The sequence below is a fragment of the Corvus cornix genome, chromosome 2 (genome assembly GCF_000738735.6).
Source record: "Corvus cornix cornix isolate S_Up_H32 chromosome 2, ASM73873v5, whole genome shotgun sequence".
NCBI classification, from domain to species: Eukaryota; Metazoa; Chordata; class Aves; order Passeriformes; family Corvidae; genus Corvus; species Corvus cornix.
In genome coordinates, this window is record NC_046333.1 from 578,286 (window position 1) to 595,293 (window position 17,008).

The 17,008-nt window shown below is 57.2% G+C and overlaps 1 protein-coding gene across 7 annotated transcripts in view; it reads right to left on the minus strand.

Moving 5' to 3' along the window:
• Window positions 1–2,160: 2,160 nt before the first annotated feature.
• Window positions 2,161–17,008, minus strand: part of MAP4 (microtubule associated protein 4) — a 148,235-nt gene continuing 133,387 nt past the window's right edge. For 3 of the 7 annotated variants that reach the window (XM_039549103.1, XM_039549099.1, XM_039549097.1), the window contains 5 exons: window positions 15,811–15,936; window positions 13,508–13,600; window positions 9,178–9,259; window positions 6,658–6,770; window positions 2,161–3,908 (listed from right to left, as the gene is read on the minus strand). In XM_039549103.1, the coding sequence (XP_039405037.1) occupies window positions 3,705–3,908; window positions 6,658–6,770; window positions 9,178–9,259; window positions 13,508–13,600; window positions 15,811–15,936 (618 nt within the window). In that variant the 3' untranslated portion in view covers window positions 2,161–3,704. The other 4 variants (XM_039549101.1, XM_039549100.1, XM_039549102.1 and 1 more) reach the window with 4 other exon arrangements.

A 17,008-nucleotide genomic window follows, 5' to 3' on the forward strand; every position in this document is an offset into this window, starting at 1 on the left:
GGAGACGCCGGGCCCCGGCTGCTGCCGGCCGGGGTGGAGCTCCCGCCCAGCCCTGCCCCGGCCCGCGCCGCTCCCTCGCCTCCCCTCCGGCAGCCCGGCCCCTCCAAAGGCTCGTCCCGAGCTCTGCAAAGGCCTTTGCTGAGCATCCTGCCCGGGGCGAGCCGGCAGCGCCCGCCTGGCCCCGCTCAGCCCCTGCCCAGCCCAGAGCCCCCCAGCGCAGCCAAAGCCAAGACCCCCGGCGCCAGCTCAGGACAGGAACGTGTACATTCAACTTGCATCTCAGTCGGAGCACAACTCCTGTTCTTCCCGGGATTTGCTGCCTCCAGCCCTCAATGGAGCCAGCAGTGCCCGCAGGCCCTTCCCACGCGCGGCCCCCCAGCAGCGTTTAAGGTCTCAGCACTACCCAGCTCATCCCACCTCCCCAGACAGGAAACTAAAGTCATTCCCACCACACACGGCTCCTTCCCAGGCTAGCAATATGTACAGCCGCTTCCTCAAAATAAAGTTAAAAAAGAAATCCTTATTAAAACTGAAGCTGTCCTAGAAACACCACGGCAATCTAGTGTATCTGGATTTAGTTTGTCAGCTAAACACAGGCACAACAAGTGTTAGAGAAGTGGCACAGAAGCACAGGCCGGGGGCTCAGCTGGGCTGGGGTTTGGGCAGGGACAGGCCTGGGCACCGCATGCAGCCACCACGGCCCGGCCAGGGCCGCCCAGCGCTCGGGAAATCAGAAATCGGATAAAAGCAATGCAGGGAGAAGGTGACACCACTGTCCCTTTGCAGCGGGGCAGGGCTTGTTTGCTTTTTGCAATCTCAGAAGATAAAGTGCTATGTTGCCACTTGCCTTCCTCCTGCAGTCCCTGAACTGGGACCCGGCTGCCTCCCTTTGCCCGGGGCACCCCGGGAATCTCATCCCAGGGCACCCAGGGAATCTCATCCTGGGGCATTCCAGGCCACCACAGGCCTGGGGTGCCCCAGGGAAGGCAGCGAGAGTAACATGACATCTCAGCCTCCACCTCCTCTTTGGTTGCCCGCGAACATCTCCAGCTGCTGCCCATTGGCACAAACCCTGCTCCCAGCGCCCCTGCCTGGCCCGTGAGCCCGGAGCTCGGCTCCAGCCCGTGCCAAGACCCTGTGGCTGGTCACAGGCCCAGGAACCAGGCTCCAGGCAGGGAACCAGGCTCCATGCCGGGAACAAGGCTCCAGGCCAGGAACCAGGCTCCAGGCCAGGAACCAGGCTCCAGGCTGGGAACCAGGCTCCAGGCTGGGAACCAGGCTCCAGGCAGGGAACCAGGCTCCAAGAAAGGAACCAGGCTCCAGGCCAGGAACCAGGCTCCAGGCAGGGAACCAGGGTCCAGGCTGGGAACCAGGCTCCAGGCAGGGAACCAGGCTCCAGGCAGGGAACCAGGCTCCAAGAAGGGAACCAGGCTCCAGGCTGGGAACCAGGCTCCAGGCAGGGAACCAGGCTCCAAGAAGGGAACCAGGCTCCAAGAAGGGAACCAGGCTCCAGGCCCAGAACCAGGCTCCAGGGAGGGAACCAGGCCTCAGGCTCACCGTCCGGCTGAGGGGCTCATCCTGCTCCTCTCCTCTCCTTCAAATTTTCCCTCAATTCAAGTGTTAGAAAAATCAACCAGACCAAAGCCAAGGCTGCCAAGCTGAAGCTGGTGTGTAGAATTTAGCAGTAAAGAAAGAAGGAAGCGTCACGGGAGGGCAGTGATATATACCGGGATAGAGGGAATGAACAGGGGCTCTGGGGAATGGGCCCGGCTCCAGCTCCTCCCTCCGAGCGAGGGCCGGGTGGCGGTGGCTGCTCCAGGGAACGCCAGGGACACACAGGGACACACAGGGAGGGCAGGGAGCGACGGCACGGCCGCGCTCCCCGGCTGGGGTCACAGGGATGTGGAAGGGAGCGGAGAGGTGGGGAGGAGCAGGAGGAGGAGAAGGAGGAGGAGGAGGAGGAGGAGGAGGAGGAGGAGGAGGAGGAGGAAGAGGAGGAGGAGGAGGAGGAGGAGGAGGAGGAGGAAGAGGAGGAAGAAGAGGAAGGGAAGCACTGGGAGGTCTCTGGGTATATATAACCGCCCCTTTCAGGTGCAAATCTGCATCACTCGTTTAAATTTGTATTCAGATGAAAAAGCACTTATGAAACTACCAGACGACTTTGATGCAAACTAGTACATTTTAATGCCATTTTATTAGAAATCATGCAAACTTTAATATAAAAAATACAAGTGCAATAAGAATCTTTGTGTGTAAATACAGATTCCGGGTTATCGTGTCATTGTCGGCTTCCCAAAGAAATATTCCCACAAGCACGAGAAGCTGCAGGCTTCCCTCTGTCCCCTCCTGGAGCAGCCCCCCTTAGCACACGCCTGGTTCAGTTCTCTTTGATCCCAGTGTTTGTTACTCTGCTCTCTCTTTTTTTTTTTTTTTTTTGCTTTAAATTAGTTTGACCACCCAAGAACACTTTTCTTTTCTTTTAATTTATTTACATTTCGTTTCTTTAGTGTCATTTGAAACGAGGAACTCCAAGAGTGGTTAAATCTCCTTCCTAGTCAGAGCTGCAACTCCCTGGCACCAACCCCGCCCTGCTGCCCGGCCGAGGGCTCCCGGCCTCATCCCGGGATGAGCGCTCCCTTCCCTTCTCCCTGCTGCCTCCGCGGCCCTGCTCATCCCGACGGTCGGGTTCCCCATCCATCACCCCACTAAAACCACACACACCCCACACACCCCCCACGCACCCACGGACCTGCTGCAGCCTCGGAACTCCCGGCCTGCGCCCTCCTGCCCCGCCACGGCCGCCTCCTGCCTCCCTCAGCCTCGGCCCTGGAAAAACGGGAGAAATCCCAGGGCTCGGCCATGCTGTTAATAAATAAACCACCTTTGCAGAAGGCACCCCGGGGAGGGCTCACGAGCGTCAATTAACACATCTCGAGGTCAACACAGGCTCCACCTGAGCTCTCACAGCTCAAAGTTTGCCCTTTACACATTCCTGTGCCTTTCGTTCCAGACATGGCTTAATCCCATGAACTCGCTCCATCGTTTTAAAATATTAAAAAAAAAACCCCAAACAACAACAAAGAAGTTACAATGGCTGGATATGTCAGTAAGAAGCCAACACGGCAGCAGCGGTTAAATGTCCCTACTCTCCTACGGGTCAGAAAAGAAGGAAAGAGAAAAGGAAACTTAGCACGGGTTCATAACACCATAAATCATCAACACTTCGTCACAAAGAATAAAAGGTTCAAGTCAACAGTTAAAACAGCCTAACGAGTGTGGAGGGGATTTATCAGCATCCCACAGGCGGCAGAAACTGAAGCGGCGAGGAGGGAAGGGGTTCAAAAAAGAGACAGAAAGAAAGATCACAGCTTATCCCTGTTAACTCGGCCTGGCCTCAGCCCGCACCCCGCGGGGCTCTGCTCTGTCCCCGCCGCTGGCACAGCCCGGGAGCCGCGCGGGCCCGGCCCCGACGCGACACCAACACTCGAGAGTCACCCCAGGCCAACGGGACGGGCACGGAGAGGGAGGGGAGCCCCTTTCCAGCCGCCGAGGGACCCCCAGCCCGGGCGGGGCCGGGTCCCCGGGACGCTCCGAGCTCCAGAGAGGCCCAGCCCATGGAACACCGTCCCCTTCCCACCTAAAGCCAGAGCCGCGTTAAGAGAGCCAAGCTGGGGTCCCCGGGGCGCGTGGAGCGGGGCTGGGGGTCACAAGCCTTGCTGGGAGGGCGCGGCCAGGGGCGCCGGCAGCGGTGACGGGGAGGCGACGGAGCCCAGGCTGTCGCTGGCGGAGGTGCTACGCCGGGGGCAGGTGCTGCTGGAAAGGGTGGGGGGTTTGGAGACGACAATTTCTGCTCCGTGGTCTGTTCGAGCCTTGGCCTTCGCACGGAACGTCAGCTTGTGAGACTCAATCTGCAGCGACACAAGGGCAGGGGACAAGGGGACACGGGGAGAGGAGGAGACAAGGGACAGGAGGGGAATGGAAGACGATACCATAATGTCATCATTAGATGCCTGGAAGATAAAAGGCAATTTTCTGAATTAAAAGAAAGGCACCACAAGCCTGCAGACGTCGCTACCAGCGGTGGGGGCTGCGGTGGCAGCGACGCCGCCGTGCCCGGGGCTGCCGGGCTCCCTCCCCCCGGCTCGGGCGGGGCCCGCGGGCACTTACTTGTTTCTTGGATGTGAGTGTCGAGGCTCTGCATTTCCCTTTGGTCGGCGGTGCTGAGGGCGGCCAGGGCCGGCCCCACGCCGTTCTCCCGCAGCGCGGGGGCCGCGGGCACCGGGCCCGGCCCCGCTCCGTTCGCCGGCGGGAGCTGCGCCGGCTCCGCGCCGCCCTCGGCCTACAATGACAATCGTGGGCACGGGTCAATAGCGACGGGGACGGTGGGGAGGGTCGCAGGGACGGGAGGCGATGGGAGCGGGAATCTCCGCTCCTGGGAAAGCAGATCCTGCCCGGCCATGCGGGGTCTCACAGACCCCGGGGCCCTGGAGCTCAGCGCCTGCTCCCTCACACACAGCTGGACAGCCTGGAACACAGTCCAGGGAACGGCACAGGGGCCAGGGAACGGCACAGGGGCCAGGGAATGGCAAGGACAAAGCCCAGTGCTCCGAGGGCACCCAAGGGCTGGCGGGTGGGGTGGGGTCACTGCTGTGACAGTGGATCATGACCTGGGGACACCCAGAGCAGCTGCGGCTGCCCCTGGATCCCTGGCAGCGTCCAAGGCCAGGCTGGACATTGGGGCTTGGAGCAGCCTGGGATAGTGGGAGGTGGAATGGGGTGATTCTCAAGGTCCCTTCCATCCCAACCCACTCCAGCATTCTGTGCTTCTAACACATGGTGGGTCCCAAGCCAGGAAGGCCAGGTTCACACAAGGAGCTCATTTTCCCTTGATGCTGAGCCATGAACCAGGACTGTGACTTCAGAGAATCCCATCCTGGTCTGATCTCACACCAGAGCTGCTCATCCCACCTGGAGTCACTGCCTTTTACTGGCCCTGGCAGAGAGCTGAGCCCTCCTACCCTTGGAGAGGAGTCTGCTGCCCTGGGGGGATCCCACTGGGAGCGACGGATTCGCTTGGAAAGACACTGGGACACCACCAACAGTGCCAGGCAGTGTCACCACAGACACCCGCAGAGAGGGGGGAACACACTCCAAAATCAGACTAAATCTGAACAGGTGAGATTTTGGAACTTGGGTGAAAGCACCAGTCACCAGCAAACAGCACCAGTGTACAGACCAGACACTCCAGTTCACTGGAATTCTGTCAGAGAAAGTTCCAGACTCCTCCCAACCCAGCAGCAGCTTCTCCAGCTCCTTCCAGCTTTCCCTGAGCCATGATTTGCCAGGATGGAGTTTCCAGACAGGGCTGGAGACAGGAGAATCCTGATGCATCCCCAGTGGCCATCCCCTCTCCCCCCGCTTTACCAGGAATCACTGAGCACACGCTCAATCCACTCGGGAACGCCGCTGCCCCTCAGGACTGGCATCACTGATTTCCAGTGCACCCAGGGTTCAACACAACGGCTCCAGCCCAGCTCTGAGCCCTTCCACCACACACAGATCCTCAGACAAACCAAGGCTGGCACAACCAGGGAATCCAAGTGCTTGGAGGCGTTTCTCCTGGGTCTGCCTGTCCTGCTGGCAGCCCCCAGAGGGGTTTTCTCTGCTTCCAGAGCCAACGGCCCATTTCAGAAGCAGCATCTTCTCAGACCTCACATTTGGGAGAGGGACTTTTCCTGAAGGCATGGGGTGACAGGACATGGGGGAATGGCCTTAGGCTGAAGGAGAGCAGGGTTAGATGGGATATTGGGAAGGAATTCCTGGCTGGGAGGGTGGGCAGGCCCTGGCACAGGGTGCCCAGAGCAGCTGTGGCTGCCCCTGGATCCCTGGCGGTGTCCCAGGCCAGGTTGGATGAGGCTTGGAGCAGCCTGGGACAGTGGGAGGTGTCCCTGCCCATGGCAGGGGTGACACTGGATGGGCTTTAAGGTCCCTTCCAGCAACTCCCTAAGCACAATTCCCAGCTCCCTGGGATTGTGCCAGGCCTACATGTTCCTCAGGGAGGGAATGTCCCCTGCCTGAGCACAGATGTCCCATTGCTGCAGCCAGACCTGAATGTGCAGAGCCAAGGCTGGGGACAGTTTGTGTTCCTGCGGGAGAAGGGCTGAGTCACAGCCATGAGAGCTGGGATCTGTTCTCATCCTCACACCAACAGGCCTGAGGGACCGGGCTCGACGGATCCCTTCCAGCTCAGGATATCCCATGATTCTGCAAATGCTCTGCCAGGTGCTCTCTCCCAGCACAGAGCACATGGATCTCACCAGCTTTCACTGGGGGTGAAGGCCACTGCAGCCCCTCTGCTGGGCTCACAGCTTGGAGCAATCCCTGCTCCCACATTCCAAGAGGAAGGATGGAGATGGGCAGTGCCAGCCCTTGGGAACGCCCAGCAGGGTCAGGCACCCCGAGGTGGGTCCCAGCTCTCTCCTTTCCAACCATCCTCATCCCGGGCTCCAGCCTCACTCCCGGGGTGCAGAGCACAGGCCCCAGAAACAAGGAGGCTGGAACAGGCTGTGGTGGAGGAGCTGCACTTCAGGAACAGCAGGAGAAGGACAAGAACTGGATCAAAACCATTCCCTGGCTGTGCCAGACCCCTGCACTCACCTTGATGGCTCCTCCGGCCGGCGAGTGTCCCACGTTGTCCAGAGATCCCACTTTGGCCTGGGCCTTCTCCTTGAAGTTCAGCTTCTGGTTCTCGATTTTGACATCTCCTCCCCCTGCAGGGACAGGGAGCAGGGCTGAGTTTGGGGAGTCCCATCCAGGTGTTCCCTTCCCAGCCCCGCCCCAGAACCGCTGGGGACCCTTTGGAGCAGGGACAGGACAAGTTCCACATTCATTGGCTCAGCCTCTCCCCAGGAAAAGTTTGGTTTCAAACTGGAAGACCAAAGTTGGTGATTTCCAGCTGTGCCAGCAAACAGGGCCCTGGGGAATGCTGCACATGCAGGCAGGCTGGAGAGATCCTCCCTGGATCTGCTCCTGAGGCTGCCTCCTTCCCCAGAGCTGTGAAATCCCACCCCTCACTGGTGCCATTCCAAGGCTGACTCCTACTGTTCCTGTCCCTGTCCTGCCCAGGCCTCTCCAGCTCAGCCATCTGTGCACTCATTGGTGCCAGGACACCTCCTGCTCCTCTGTGTCACTGCCTTCCTGCCCTCCTTATCCCTTCCCGCTGCTGCTCCAGCCCTGGGATCCCCGGGCACCCCTGCCTGCCTGGCCAGCTCCTCCCTGGCACACACCCGACCTGTGGCTCCACAGGCAGGAAAAGCCTGGGGGGAACTGAAGGAACACTGCAGGTTCAGGAGAACGTGGAGGTCAGAAAGAAACCTGCAGAATTTTAGCAAGATTTTCCAGAACGGAATAGATTCGAGAATACTGCAGTTCCCATTAATCACAGAATACAGAATCCTGGAATGGGTTGGGTTGGGTTGGGTTGGAAGGGGCCTTAAAGCCCATCCAGTGCCACCCCTGCCATGGGCAGGGACACCTCCCACTGGCCCAGGCTGCTCCAAGCCCCAGTGTCCAGCCTGGCCTTGGGCACTGCCAGGGATCCAGGGGCAGCCCCAGCTGCTCTGGCAATTCCAGCCCAGCCCCTCCCCACCCTCCCAGCCAGCAATTCCCAATTCCCAATCTCCCATCCAGCCCTGCCCTCTGGCACTGGGAAGCCATTCCCTGTGTCCTGTCCCTCCAGGCCCTTGGAAATAGTCTCTCCCCATCTTTCTTGGCTCCTTGCAGGTCCTGGAAGGCCACAATGAGGTCACCCCAAAACCTTCTCTTCTCCAGGCTGAACAATGCCAACTCTCCCAGCCCTTCCTCCCAGGGGAAATGCTCCATCCCTCTGACCACAGTGGTGCTTCCTTTATTGATAAATCAGACTGTGCACACACCCACAGGTTGGAATCATGGATCTTAAGGATCATTCCCACCCCCCTGCGTGGCCAGGGCCACCTTGCACCGGCTGCAGTCCAGGTTCCAGCAGCCTCTCCAAAGCCCAGCTGAAGTCCTGCTCAGCACAGCTTTGCTTCCCAGTGACATCATTAAACCCTCAGCCCCCTCTGGAAGCCCGGCGTGGCCAACGGCAGAAACCAACGGATTTGGTCCAACAAAACCAGTTAAACCCAGTGGGAGCCGCTGGCAGGGTGGCTGTGCTTTCATCAGGCCGGGACAAGGGCACTGATTGTCACTCCCAGCTCGTTATTGCCGAGCGCTGAGCACGCAGAGGTCGCGGCCGTGGCAGCGCGTTCCCAACGCCGGAGCGCGCTCGGAGCCGCTGGAGCGAGGGCTCCTGCAGCAGGGTGAGCTGCCCGGACCTGGCAGGCTGGGGAGGGCGCAGGCGACTCCCAGAGGGGACAAAGACCAGCCTGTGGTGCTTGTTCCCAGCCCGTGGTGCTTGTTCCCAGCCCTGGGCAGTGAACTCTGTCCCTCGTGCGCGGGCTGTGCCGGCGGCAGCGTTCCCGGGCGGAGAAGTGTCCCCAGACACCACGGGGCCAGCCAAGGGCACTGAACTGACCATCCCTCAGGCCAAGCCAGGGGTCTCCAGCCCCAGGACCTTGGGCTGGGCACAGCTTGGGGAGAAACCTGAGATTCCCAGGAATTCACGCAGAGCAACCGCTGTGTTCTCAGGGGGAGCAGATAATTCCCGCACACTCATCCCAGAAAATTCATCAAAGGGCCAAAGGGTTTTCTGTGAGGCAGGAGCTGCCATGGACTCAAGGCTGAAAGGACCCTTGCATGTGCTCTGAAGAATTGGAGGGAATTTCCTTTATCCTTCCATGTTCCATGAACATCCTTGGATGTTCCGAGTGCCCCACCGCCCTCTGTGAGCATGGATGAAGCTTCCTGCTATGGTCACAGAAGCATCCACGTTTTCCTTCTCAAATGACCAGGAAAAGCAGAAATGAGTCGAAGCTGTAGATTATCTTCACAGGCAAGAGGACATCCCACATCTAATCCCCCTCTCTGCTCATGAAACCCCCAGGAATTGTGGAAGAAGCATTTTTAGGGATTTCCAGAAGCACTGAGGACACCCCCTGAAAGCAACAAACCCCTTAAACTATTTCAGTCACAATCCAGGACTGTGTTAAAGGGACAAAACTTACAGAGAAATGAGGAAATGGTGAAAATTCCTACCTGGCTTATGCTTGATGTTTGCTTTAGATCCACACTTGGAGGACACTTTGGAAAGGTCGACTTTCTTGTTCTGGATCTGCACCTGGAGAGACAAAAAGCAGCAGCTGAGCACAGAGAAACCTCTCCAGACTCTGGAGGCCAAAGCACCACGTTGTGCTTCGTGAGTGCCCCTGCTCTCCCACGTTATTCCTGCTGCTGATTCCCAGGAATCCTTCCTGAGCATTCCTGGCCACTGCCAACGCCGCCAGCAGTGCCGGGGTCACTCAGAGCCGGGGGGGTTAAAGTGAGGGACAGAGCTGAGACCAGAGAGCAGCACAGAGGGACAGAACCGGGAATGGGGTTGAGCTCAGGGCACAGCCATGGGGTACAGAAGCACTGGGCACAGGGACAATAAAAGCCAACCCCGCTGCCACGCTCCCCACACGGCTCCTGCCCAGCCTGGGGACACGGCCATGGCCTGGGGTCACCTCACAGACCTCCTGCTGCAGGGCCAGGGCCGTGCCACAGCTCCAGCCTCTGCTCTCCACCATCATGTCCAGCCTGGAGAAGGCTCCAGGGAGAGCTCAGAGCCCCTTGCAGGGCCTAAATGGGCTCCAGGAGAGCTGCAGAGGGACTGGGGACAAGGCATGGAGGGACAGGAGCCAGGGAATGGCTTCCCAGTGCCAGAGGGCAGCGATGGATGGGAGATTGGGAAGGAATTGTTCCCTGGGAGGGTGGGGACGGACTGGAATGAATTTCCCAGAGCAGCTGTGGCTGCCCCTGGATCCCTGGCAGTGCCCAAGGCCAGGTTGGACATTGGGGCTGGGAGCAGCCTGGGACAGTGGGAGGTGTCCCTGCCCATGGCAGGGGTGGCACTGGATGATCCTTGAGGTCCCTCCACTCAAACCAGTCTGGAATTCTCTGAGGGATCACAGTGCCCAGATGGAATGCACTGCTTCAGGAATCCATCCCTCTTGAAGACCAATGCCAGAGGTGAGAGCAGCCACCAGCTGGGACCAGCAGGCTCAGAAGTTCTGCTCCAGGTCAGTGCACAGAGAAAATCCACAGATTGCCTTTAGAATGTGACAAGAATTCCTCCACCCACCAGCCACTCGAGGAGTTTACTGAGAGTTCCCAGGATCGTTTGCCATAACTCTTCCTTGGGAAGAGTGGATCCTCCTGCTCTGTGTGCACAGGGAGGAGGCCCAGGAGGAGCAGCACAGCACAGCTCAGCCTCCTGCCATGGCCCCATGGCCCCAGCTCAGGGACAGCCTCAAAAGGTCAGTCACAGACCCTGATTTGGTTGTCTCAGGGGCTGAGTCAAGTTACTAAAGCTTTAATCACCAGTCCTTGCTTGCTTGGAGCTGGGATGAGACTGAATTTATTTCACAGAATGCACTTTGAAATCCTGCTGTTTGTCACCAGCTGTGGCTCCTGAGCTGAGATCCCAACTGTCCCACCTGCATGGAAGGGTGTGTTTGTAGGATTTCTAACAGGGGCTGGGTCTGCACCTTGGGATTGCACTGAGAGAGCCAAACACAGACTCTGGTGCCAGAAACAAACTGGAGCTTTGACAGAGGCTCAGGTGGGGAGTGTGAGCCTCAGCTCTTGTTGGCTTTTCTGTCTCTGACCACTTCCCAATCCATCTAAGCAGGCCAAGCCACAGGACAGAGAAACATGGACACTCCAAAGCCCCTTCAGACCTTCACCGACACAGACATCGCCACACTTTGTAAAATCTACCTCTGTACTGCTTTCTTTGAACAGAAAACTTGGTCAAAGGTTGGACTTGATGGTCTTGGAGATCTTCTCCAACCTCAGTGGTTCTGAGAGTGGGAAATACTAAACAAAAATACGACAACAGCTTTTCCCCAGGAAACTGAACTATGTTTGTGCTGAGGTATTTCTGGTGAGTGTAACGTGAGCAGGAACAACTTCTGCTTCTGGGCACAGCTTCTGGGGAATCTGGGCATGGAGAAGAAATTATGTCCTTGTATAGAGGGCAAAATGGGCACCTGAACAGAGACCCAGCCTGGAGCCTCTTGGGGGAGTAGCAGGACAATGCCCTTGGATCCCTGGGAGTGTCCCAGGCCAGGCTGGACAGGGCTTGGAGCAACCTGGGATAGTGGAAGATTTCCTGCCCATGGCAGGGGTGGCACTCAATGATCTGTAAGTCCTACCCAACCCAAACCATTCCATGCCCACCACTTCTACCAGAGCAACCCTAAAGCTCAATCAGAAATTGTTTCTAAACCACAAGTCTTGTCCACAGGATTCCTGAAAGCTTTAACTGAAGGCACAGACCAGAACAGACGTTCCAGACAGACCCACCAGGGAATTCAACACTGGGAATTCTATCAAAAGTGATCATTACAGCCACTTGAACAAGAAAACATCTGGGAAGAGGTCACTAAAGTCACAGTGCCCCAAAGGGAGCAAGAAGATATAAAAATGAATAAAAGAAAATTATTTACTGGGAAGACAGACTGGGCACTCACATCCACACTGCCTGTGCTGGAGGGCTGGGAATGCTTGCCTGGAGCTGCTCTGGGAGCATTTGGAACCTGGAAATGAGCTTTGGGCTCTGAAAATGCAGAATAAAGAGCTGCTCAAGTGGTTGAGCAAGGAGCAAAACTGCAGTGGTGAAAGGAGAGTGTGGGAGAGGAGAAGAGAAGAAAGCAGGGACACAGCTGTCCCTGGCTGGGAATGCCTGGCAGTGAAGAGGGAAGGACAGGATGGTGATCCATGAGCGGAAGGACGCTTCACTGGCGCAGTTCATTAGGCAAGAAAAGATCTCCCACATTTCAATCCCATTTCTGGTAGCCTGAAAAAACAGGACAGGCACCAGTGAGGCTCCTGAAAGGCTGAACAAGATGAAGGTGGCAAAATTGAAGTGGTTAATAAAATGCAGCTCCTTGGAGTGCACAGACAGGGAAATGCCACCAGCTGCTCCAGAAACTGTCACCAGTGTGGCCAAAGGCACTTCTGTCACTGACTCTGGAACAGCCTGGCCCAGGCTGGGGGACAGAACCAGGTGGAACAGCCAGCAGAAACAGAAACAGGGCTCAAAAACACCCTGAGGGCTCAGCACCAGCCTTCCCAGTTCTCCTGTGTGAGCACTTCCATGGGAAACACTCCCATGAACATGGTCTACATGATGGAAACAGCAAGGGAGAACCACAAACCCCAAATCCCAAATCCCCAGGCAGCAGGGGTGTGTGTCCAGCGACTGGGGGAGGCAGCCTGGGCTCAGCAGCACAGGTGTGGCCCCAGCATCTGTCTCTGGCCACTGTGGCAACCACCCTGGAGGGAACCAGTTGTTCAGAACACACATTTGGTTGCCACTTGCAAAGATTTGTGGAAAAATCAGTCATGTAGAGGTTCAGCCAGTTGGACATGGATGTCCCAGGAAAAGTGGCCCCCAGCTGGCTCCACAGCCAGGTCCTGAGCAGGGTTTGTGTCACTGGACCAGGCTCCAGCCAGACACCCATGGCACCTCACCAGATGTGACAGCTGGATGTCACTCCTCGGGAACCCAGGATATGTTAACACCTATGGAAAAAACTTCCTTGGGCTCAAGTCCTTCAGTGTCTCTAAAACCACCCAAACTTTGCCCTCCTGAGCCTGTCCTGTGCCAACAGCCCAGCCCAGGTTGGTCAGGGCAGCACAGATCTGCCCCCGAGGCCCCAGACCATGCTCATGCTCTCCCGAGCTTTAGGATCTGCACAGTTAAGCTGGGTTGCCTGGCAGACACTTTGAGCATCTAACACCCCAAACCAAGCTGCAGACACCACCAGATCACCTTTCTATTTTAATGAGCTCAGCCCTGCTGCCAGAGACACCAGCAGCCTTTACATTTAGAAACTAATCTCAGCTCAAAGATTAAGTCCCAGAGTCTTTGCCTGCTCCAAAGTCCTTTTTGTGAAACAAGAAGTGAAATGAGTGTGGCTGCAGCTGGCCCTGTGAGCCAGGGGAGAGTAACAGGCACTTCCAGGCCTTAATGCATGTGCTCTGGGAAATCCGAGTTCCACAGGAGGTCAGGGAGGGAGGAGGTGCCGAGGAGCTCCAGGCGAGTTCAGTCCCAGGCTCAGCCACGTCCCCACCCCGAGTTTGGCCACGGCCAGCCCAGAGAGCAGGAACAGCCGGGGGCAGCTGTGCACTGTGAAACGAACACACGAATTCAGCCTGGCAGCCCGAGGGAAATGCAATAATCCTCCAGCCTGAGCTGTCTCCAGGAGCCCTGGGGCTCTGCCTCAGCTTCTGCCTCCAGCAGAGCATTCCTGAGGCTGGCACACCCAACACGGCACGAGAGGAGTTAGTAGACAGACAGCTTGCCCAGACCCATACTTACATTCCCACCTCCAGGGACATGCTTAATATTGTCCTTGGAACCACACTTGGACTGAACATGGCTGTAGTTCGCTTTTTTGGAGACTATCTGGACCTGGAACGTCACAGAATGGAAAACAACACAAGGGAAGAGGACTGGTTAGAGTTGTCATACGGCAGGAGGGGGCTCTGGAGCAACAGGGACTGTGTGGAACTCGACCCAGTGCAGGGGGGAAGCCACCGAGGAGGAGAGTGAGAGAGAGAGTGAAGGACAGGAGGCTGCACAGACAGTGTTAGTGCCAGGCTGGGAGCACCGCGGGGAGAACGCTCCCATGGACCCTGCGGAGCCCCGGCGTGGGATGGGACTGCCCGTGGCTGGGGGAAACCTTCCTGGAGCAGGGAGAGCCAGCCCAGAGCCCTGGGACTGCCCGTGGCCCTGGGAAACCTTCCTGGAGCAGGGAGAGCCAGCCCAGAGCCCTGGCACTGCCCGTGGCTGGGGGAAACCTTCCTGGAGCAGGGAGAGCCAGCCCAGAGCCCTGGGACTGCCCGTGGCCCTGGGAAACCTTCCTGGAGCAGGGAGAGCCAGCCCAGAGCCCTGGGACTGCCCGTGGCTGGGGGAAACCTTCCTGGAGCAGGGAGAGCCAGCCCAGAGCCATGGGACTGCCCGTGGCCCTGGGAAACCTTCCTGGAGCAGGGAGAGCCAGCCCAGAGCCATGGGACTGCCCATGGCTGGGGGAAAGCTCCCTGGAGCAGGGAGAGCCAGCCCAGAGCCATGGACTGCCCGTGGCCCTGGGAAACCTTCCTGGAGCAGGGAGAGCCAGCCCAGAGCCCTGGCACTGCCCGTGGCTGGGGGAAACCTTCCTGGAGCAGGGAGAGCCAGCCCAGAGCCATGGGGGTGCCCGTGGCTGTGGGAAACCTTCCTGGAGCAGGGAGAGCCAGCCCAGAGCCCTGGGACTGCCCGTGGCTGGGGGAAACCTTCCTGGAGCAGGGAGAGCCAGCCCAGAGCCCTGGCACTGCCCGTGGCTGGGGGAAAGCTCCCTGGAGCAGGGAGAGCCAGCCCAGAGGGATGGGATGAGACTGTCCATGCCCCAGGAAGTCTCCTGGGAGGTTTCCAGTGACAGCTTCCCCAGAGCAGGGAGAGCCAGCCCTCGGAGCCACCGCTCCCAGCACGCTGTGAGCTGCTCCCTGCCCACACCTGGACTGGCTCCAGCCCTGGATAATGTCCCTCCAAACCCCTGGGCAGTAAAGCTGGGTCTGAGAAACATTTTTCCTGTTGAAGGTGGTGAAACCTTCGGTTGTATGATCTCAGATGAGTCCTGTGTTAATGAAATTGTTTCTCCTTTACACTGACTTGGATTTGAGGGCATGAGAATGTGGTTGGTGGTGGCTTGGCAGTGCTGGGGGTGGGGGTGCTTGGGCTCCATGATCTCAGAGAGCTTCTCCAGCCTCAATGATTCTGTGATTTTTAAATACAACAGGAGTAGCTGAGGTGAGCTTTACTCACAGCAGTAACTGGGTTAGGCACCGGTGCTTACAAAGGTTAGTTACAACACAGGTTTAGTCTGGAGTTTTTTACCACAGCACTAATGGGCCCAAGCTGGATCCTGATTTCTACAAAAGGTGATAAACTTGGAGCACAACAGGGATCACCCAACACTCTCACCTGGGCAGGTTCCCAGAGCTCCTCAGCCAGGTCAGAAGGGCTGGATTCAGGGAACAGCAGCTCTGGGAACATACCCGTGCCATGGAGCGTGGGGTGGTTCACTGACTCGCTCGAGGTACAAATCCTGTTCATTCCTGACCATTCCCACCTGATAACCTCAGAATTACACTGTGGCACTCCCCCCTCACCCCATCTACTGTACTTTGGAGTAGCCCATCCAATGGTGATGGGCTCATGCATGGAGTTACAGAGTTTTGGTACAACTGGGTCGGGAATATTACAGGAAAGATGTGAACTCCTTCATTTCTGCAGTCTTACAAGCAGCAGCTCTGAACTCAACCTCTCTGCCTCGTTACAAACTGGTTCTGTGTCAAGAACTGGGTTTAAGGAAACCTCTGATTCAAAGTGAAGCCTGCATTAACCTGCAAGTGAAACTGGAGGACCCTGCTCTGGAAACCTTTCCAGCAGGTGTGGAGACAGTCGCTCCCTGGAGGAGTTTCCCTGGGAACATCTCAGGGTGCACAGGAGAGGACGGGAAGTGCCTGTGCAAGGAACAGTGCCACTGACAGGAGAGAGCAGGACAGCTGGAGAGGAGGGACAGTGACTCAAAACGGAAACATTTTCCTTCATCTCCCCCAGAGAAAAGTGTGAAAGGAACTCACTTTCCCATTGGGCTGTTTGGGGACCCCCTCTTTTGCTGCGGCTGCTTTAGGAGCCACTTTAGTGCCCGCACTGGGTTCAGACCTGGGCGCGGCGGCGGCTGAGTCTGGCCTTTTCTCTATTTTCCCCTGGATGGAGACAAAGGGATGATTTCAACCAGCAAAAGCAGAAGTGTGGGCAGGAGCACGGGAACACGGATACGCCTGGTGCAGCAGAGGACCCAGGAGAACTCCTTGCATGCTCTAATTCCCAGGCCAAGGATAATCCCATGCCCAGGAAGGGTGACACTGAGGGTGGGAGGGCACAGCCCCGGGTGGAGCAGGCACCCTGGGGGCACAGAGCAAGGGTTCAGTGCTCCATGTCTCAAAAAGCTCCTGGTGCCCTTCCTCGGGATCCAAGGGACCCCAGGACACTGATCCTGCCAAAAAAATCCAACCAAATCCCTGGGGAACCCAGCAGCAGCGCAGGACCAGCTCTTGCACACAGAGGACGTGGTGCAGATCTGGGAGGCAGAGACAGCCAGGGCTGATCTGGGGCTCTGAGAGCTCTGCTGGACACACAGCCCGTGCTCCCAGCTCGGATTCCCACCCACACAACACTGCACTCAGGACTTGAGCTCAACACTTGGTTTGGTTTTTATCTAACAAAAGGCAGGTGCACCCAGACAGTCCAGCTGAGCAGAAAATTGAAGGAAAATTTACAGGTTTCATAAAAATTCAGCATCTACCTGAGAATATCCATTGTTTGGCTAATTTAGATGCAGGGAAGTGCAGCAGAACCTGCATTTTTTGAGGAGGGGCTCAGCATAAATCTTGTATTTCACTAACCTACAGACCAGTGAACAACCCCCCCCCCAAGATTACAACATTCTCAGACTCTAAAAACAGCCCAGTGTAAATAAGACTACAAAAAGGACAAATTGCTTAACAAGGCAATTGTTAGGATTTAATAACTGTGAAAATATTTAGAAAAATTCAGGACAGTGCAATTAAATGCCAGCTAAAGTCCCTTAAGCTGACACAATGAGGGCTGTGCTGTGCTGCTGCACAGCCAGGAGACTGCTGACTCTGAGGATAAATCCATGCTGTATCGATGCTGTCTGGGACACACAACACCCAGCCAGGAGTGCCCTTGACTTTAATGTGCCTGAGAGCAGATTAAGGCTCCCAGCATGGAATGTGCTCCCTTGGCAGCACATTA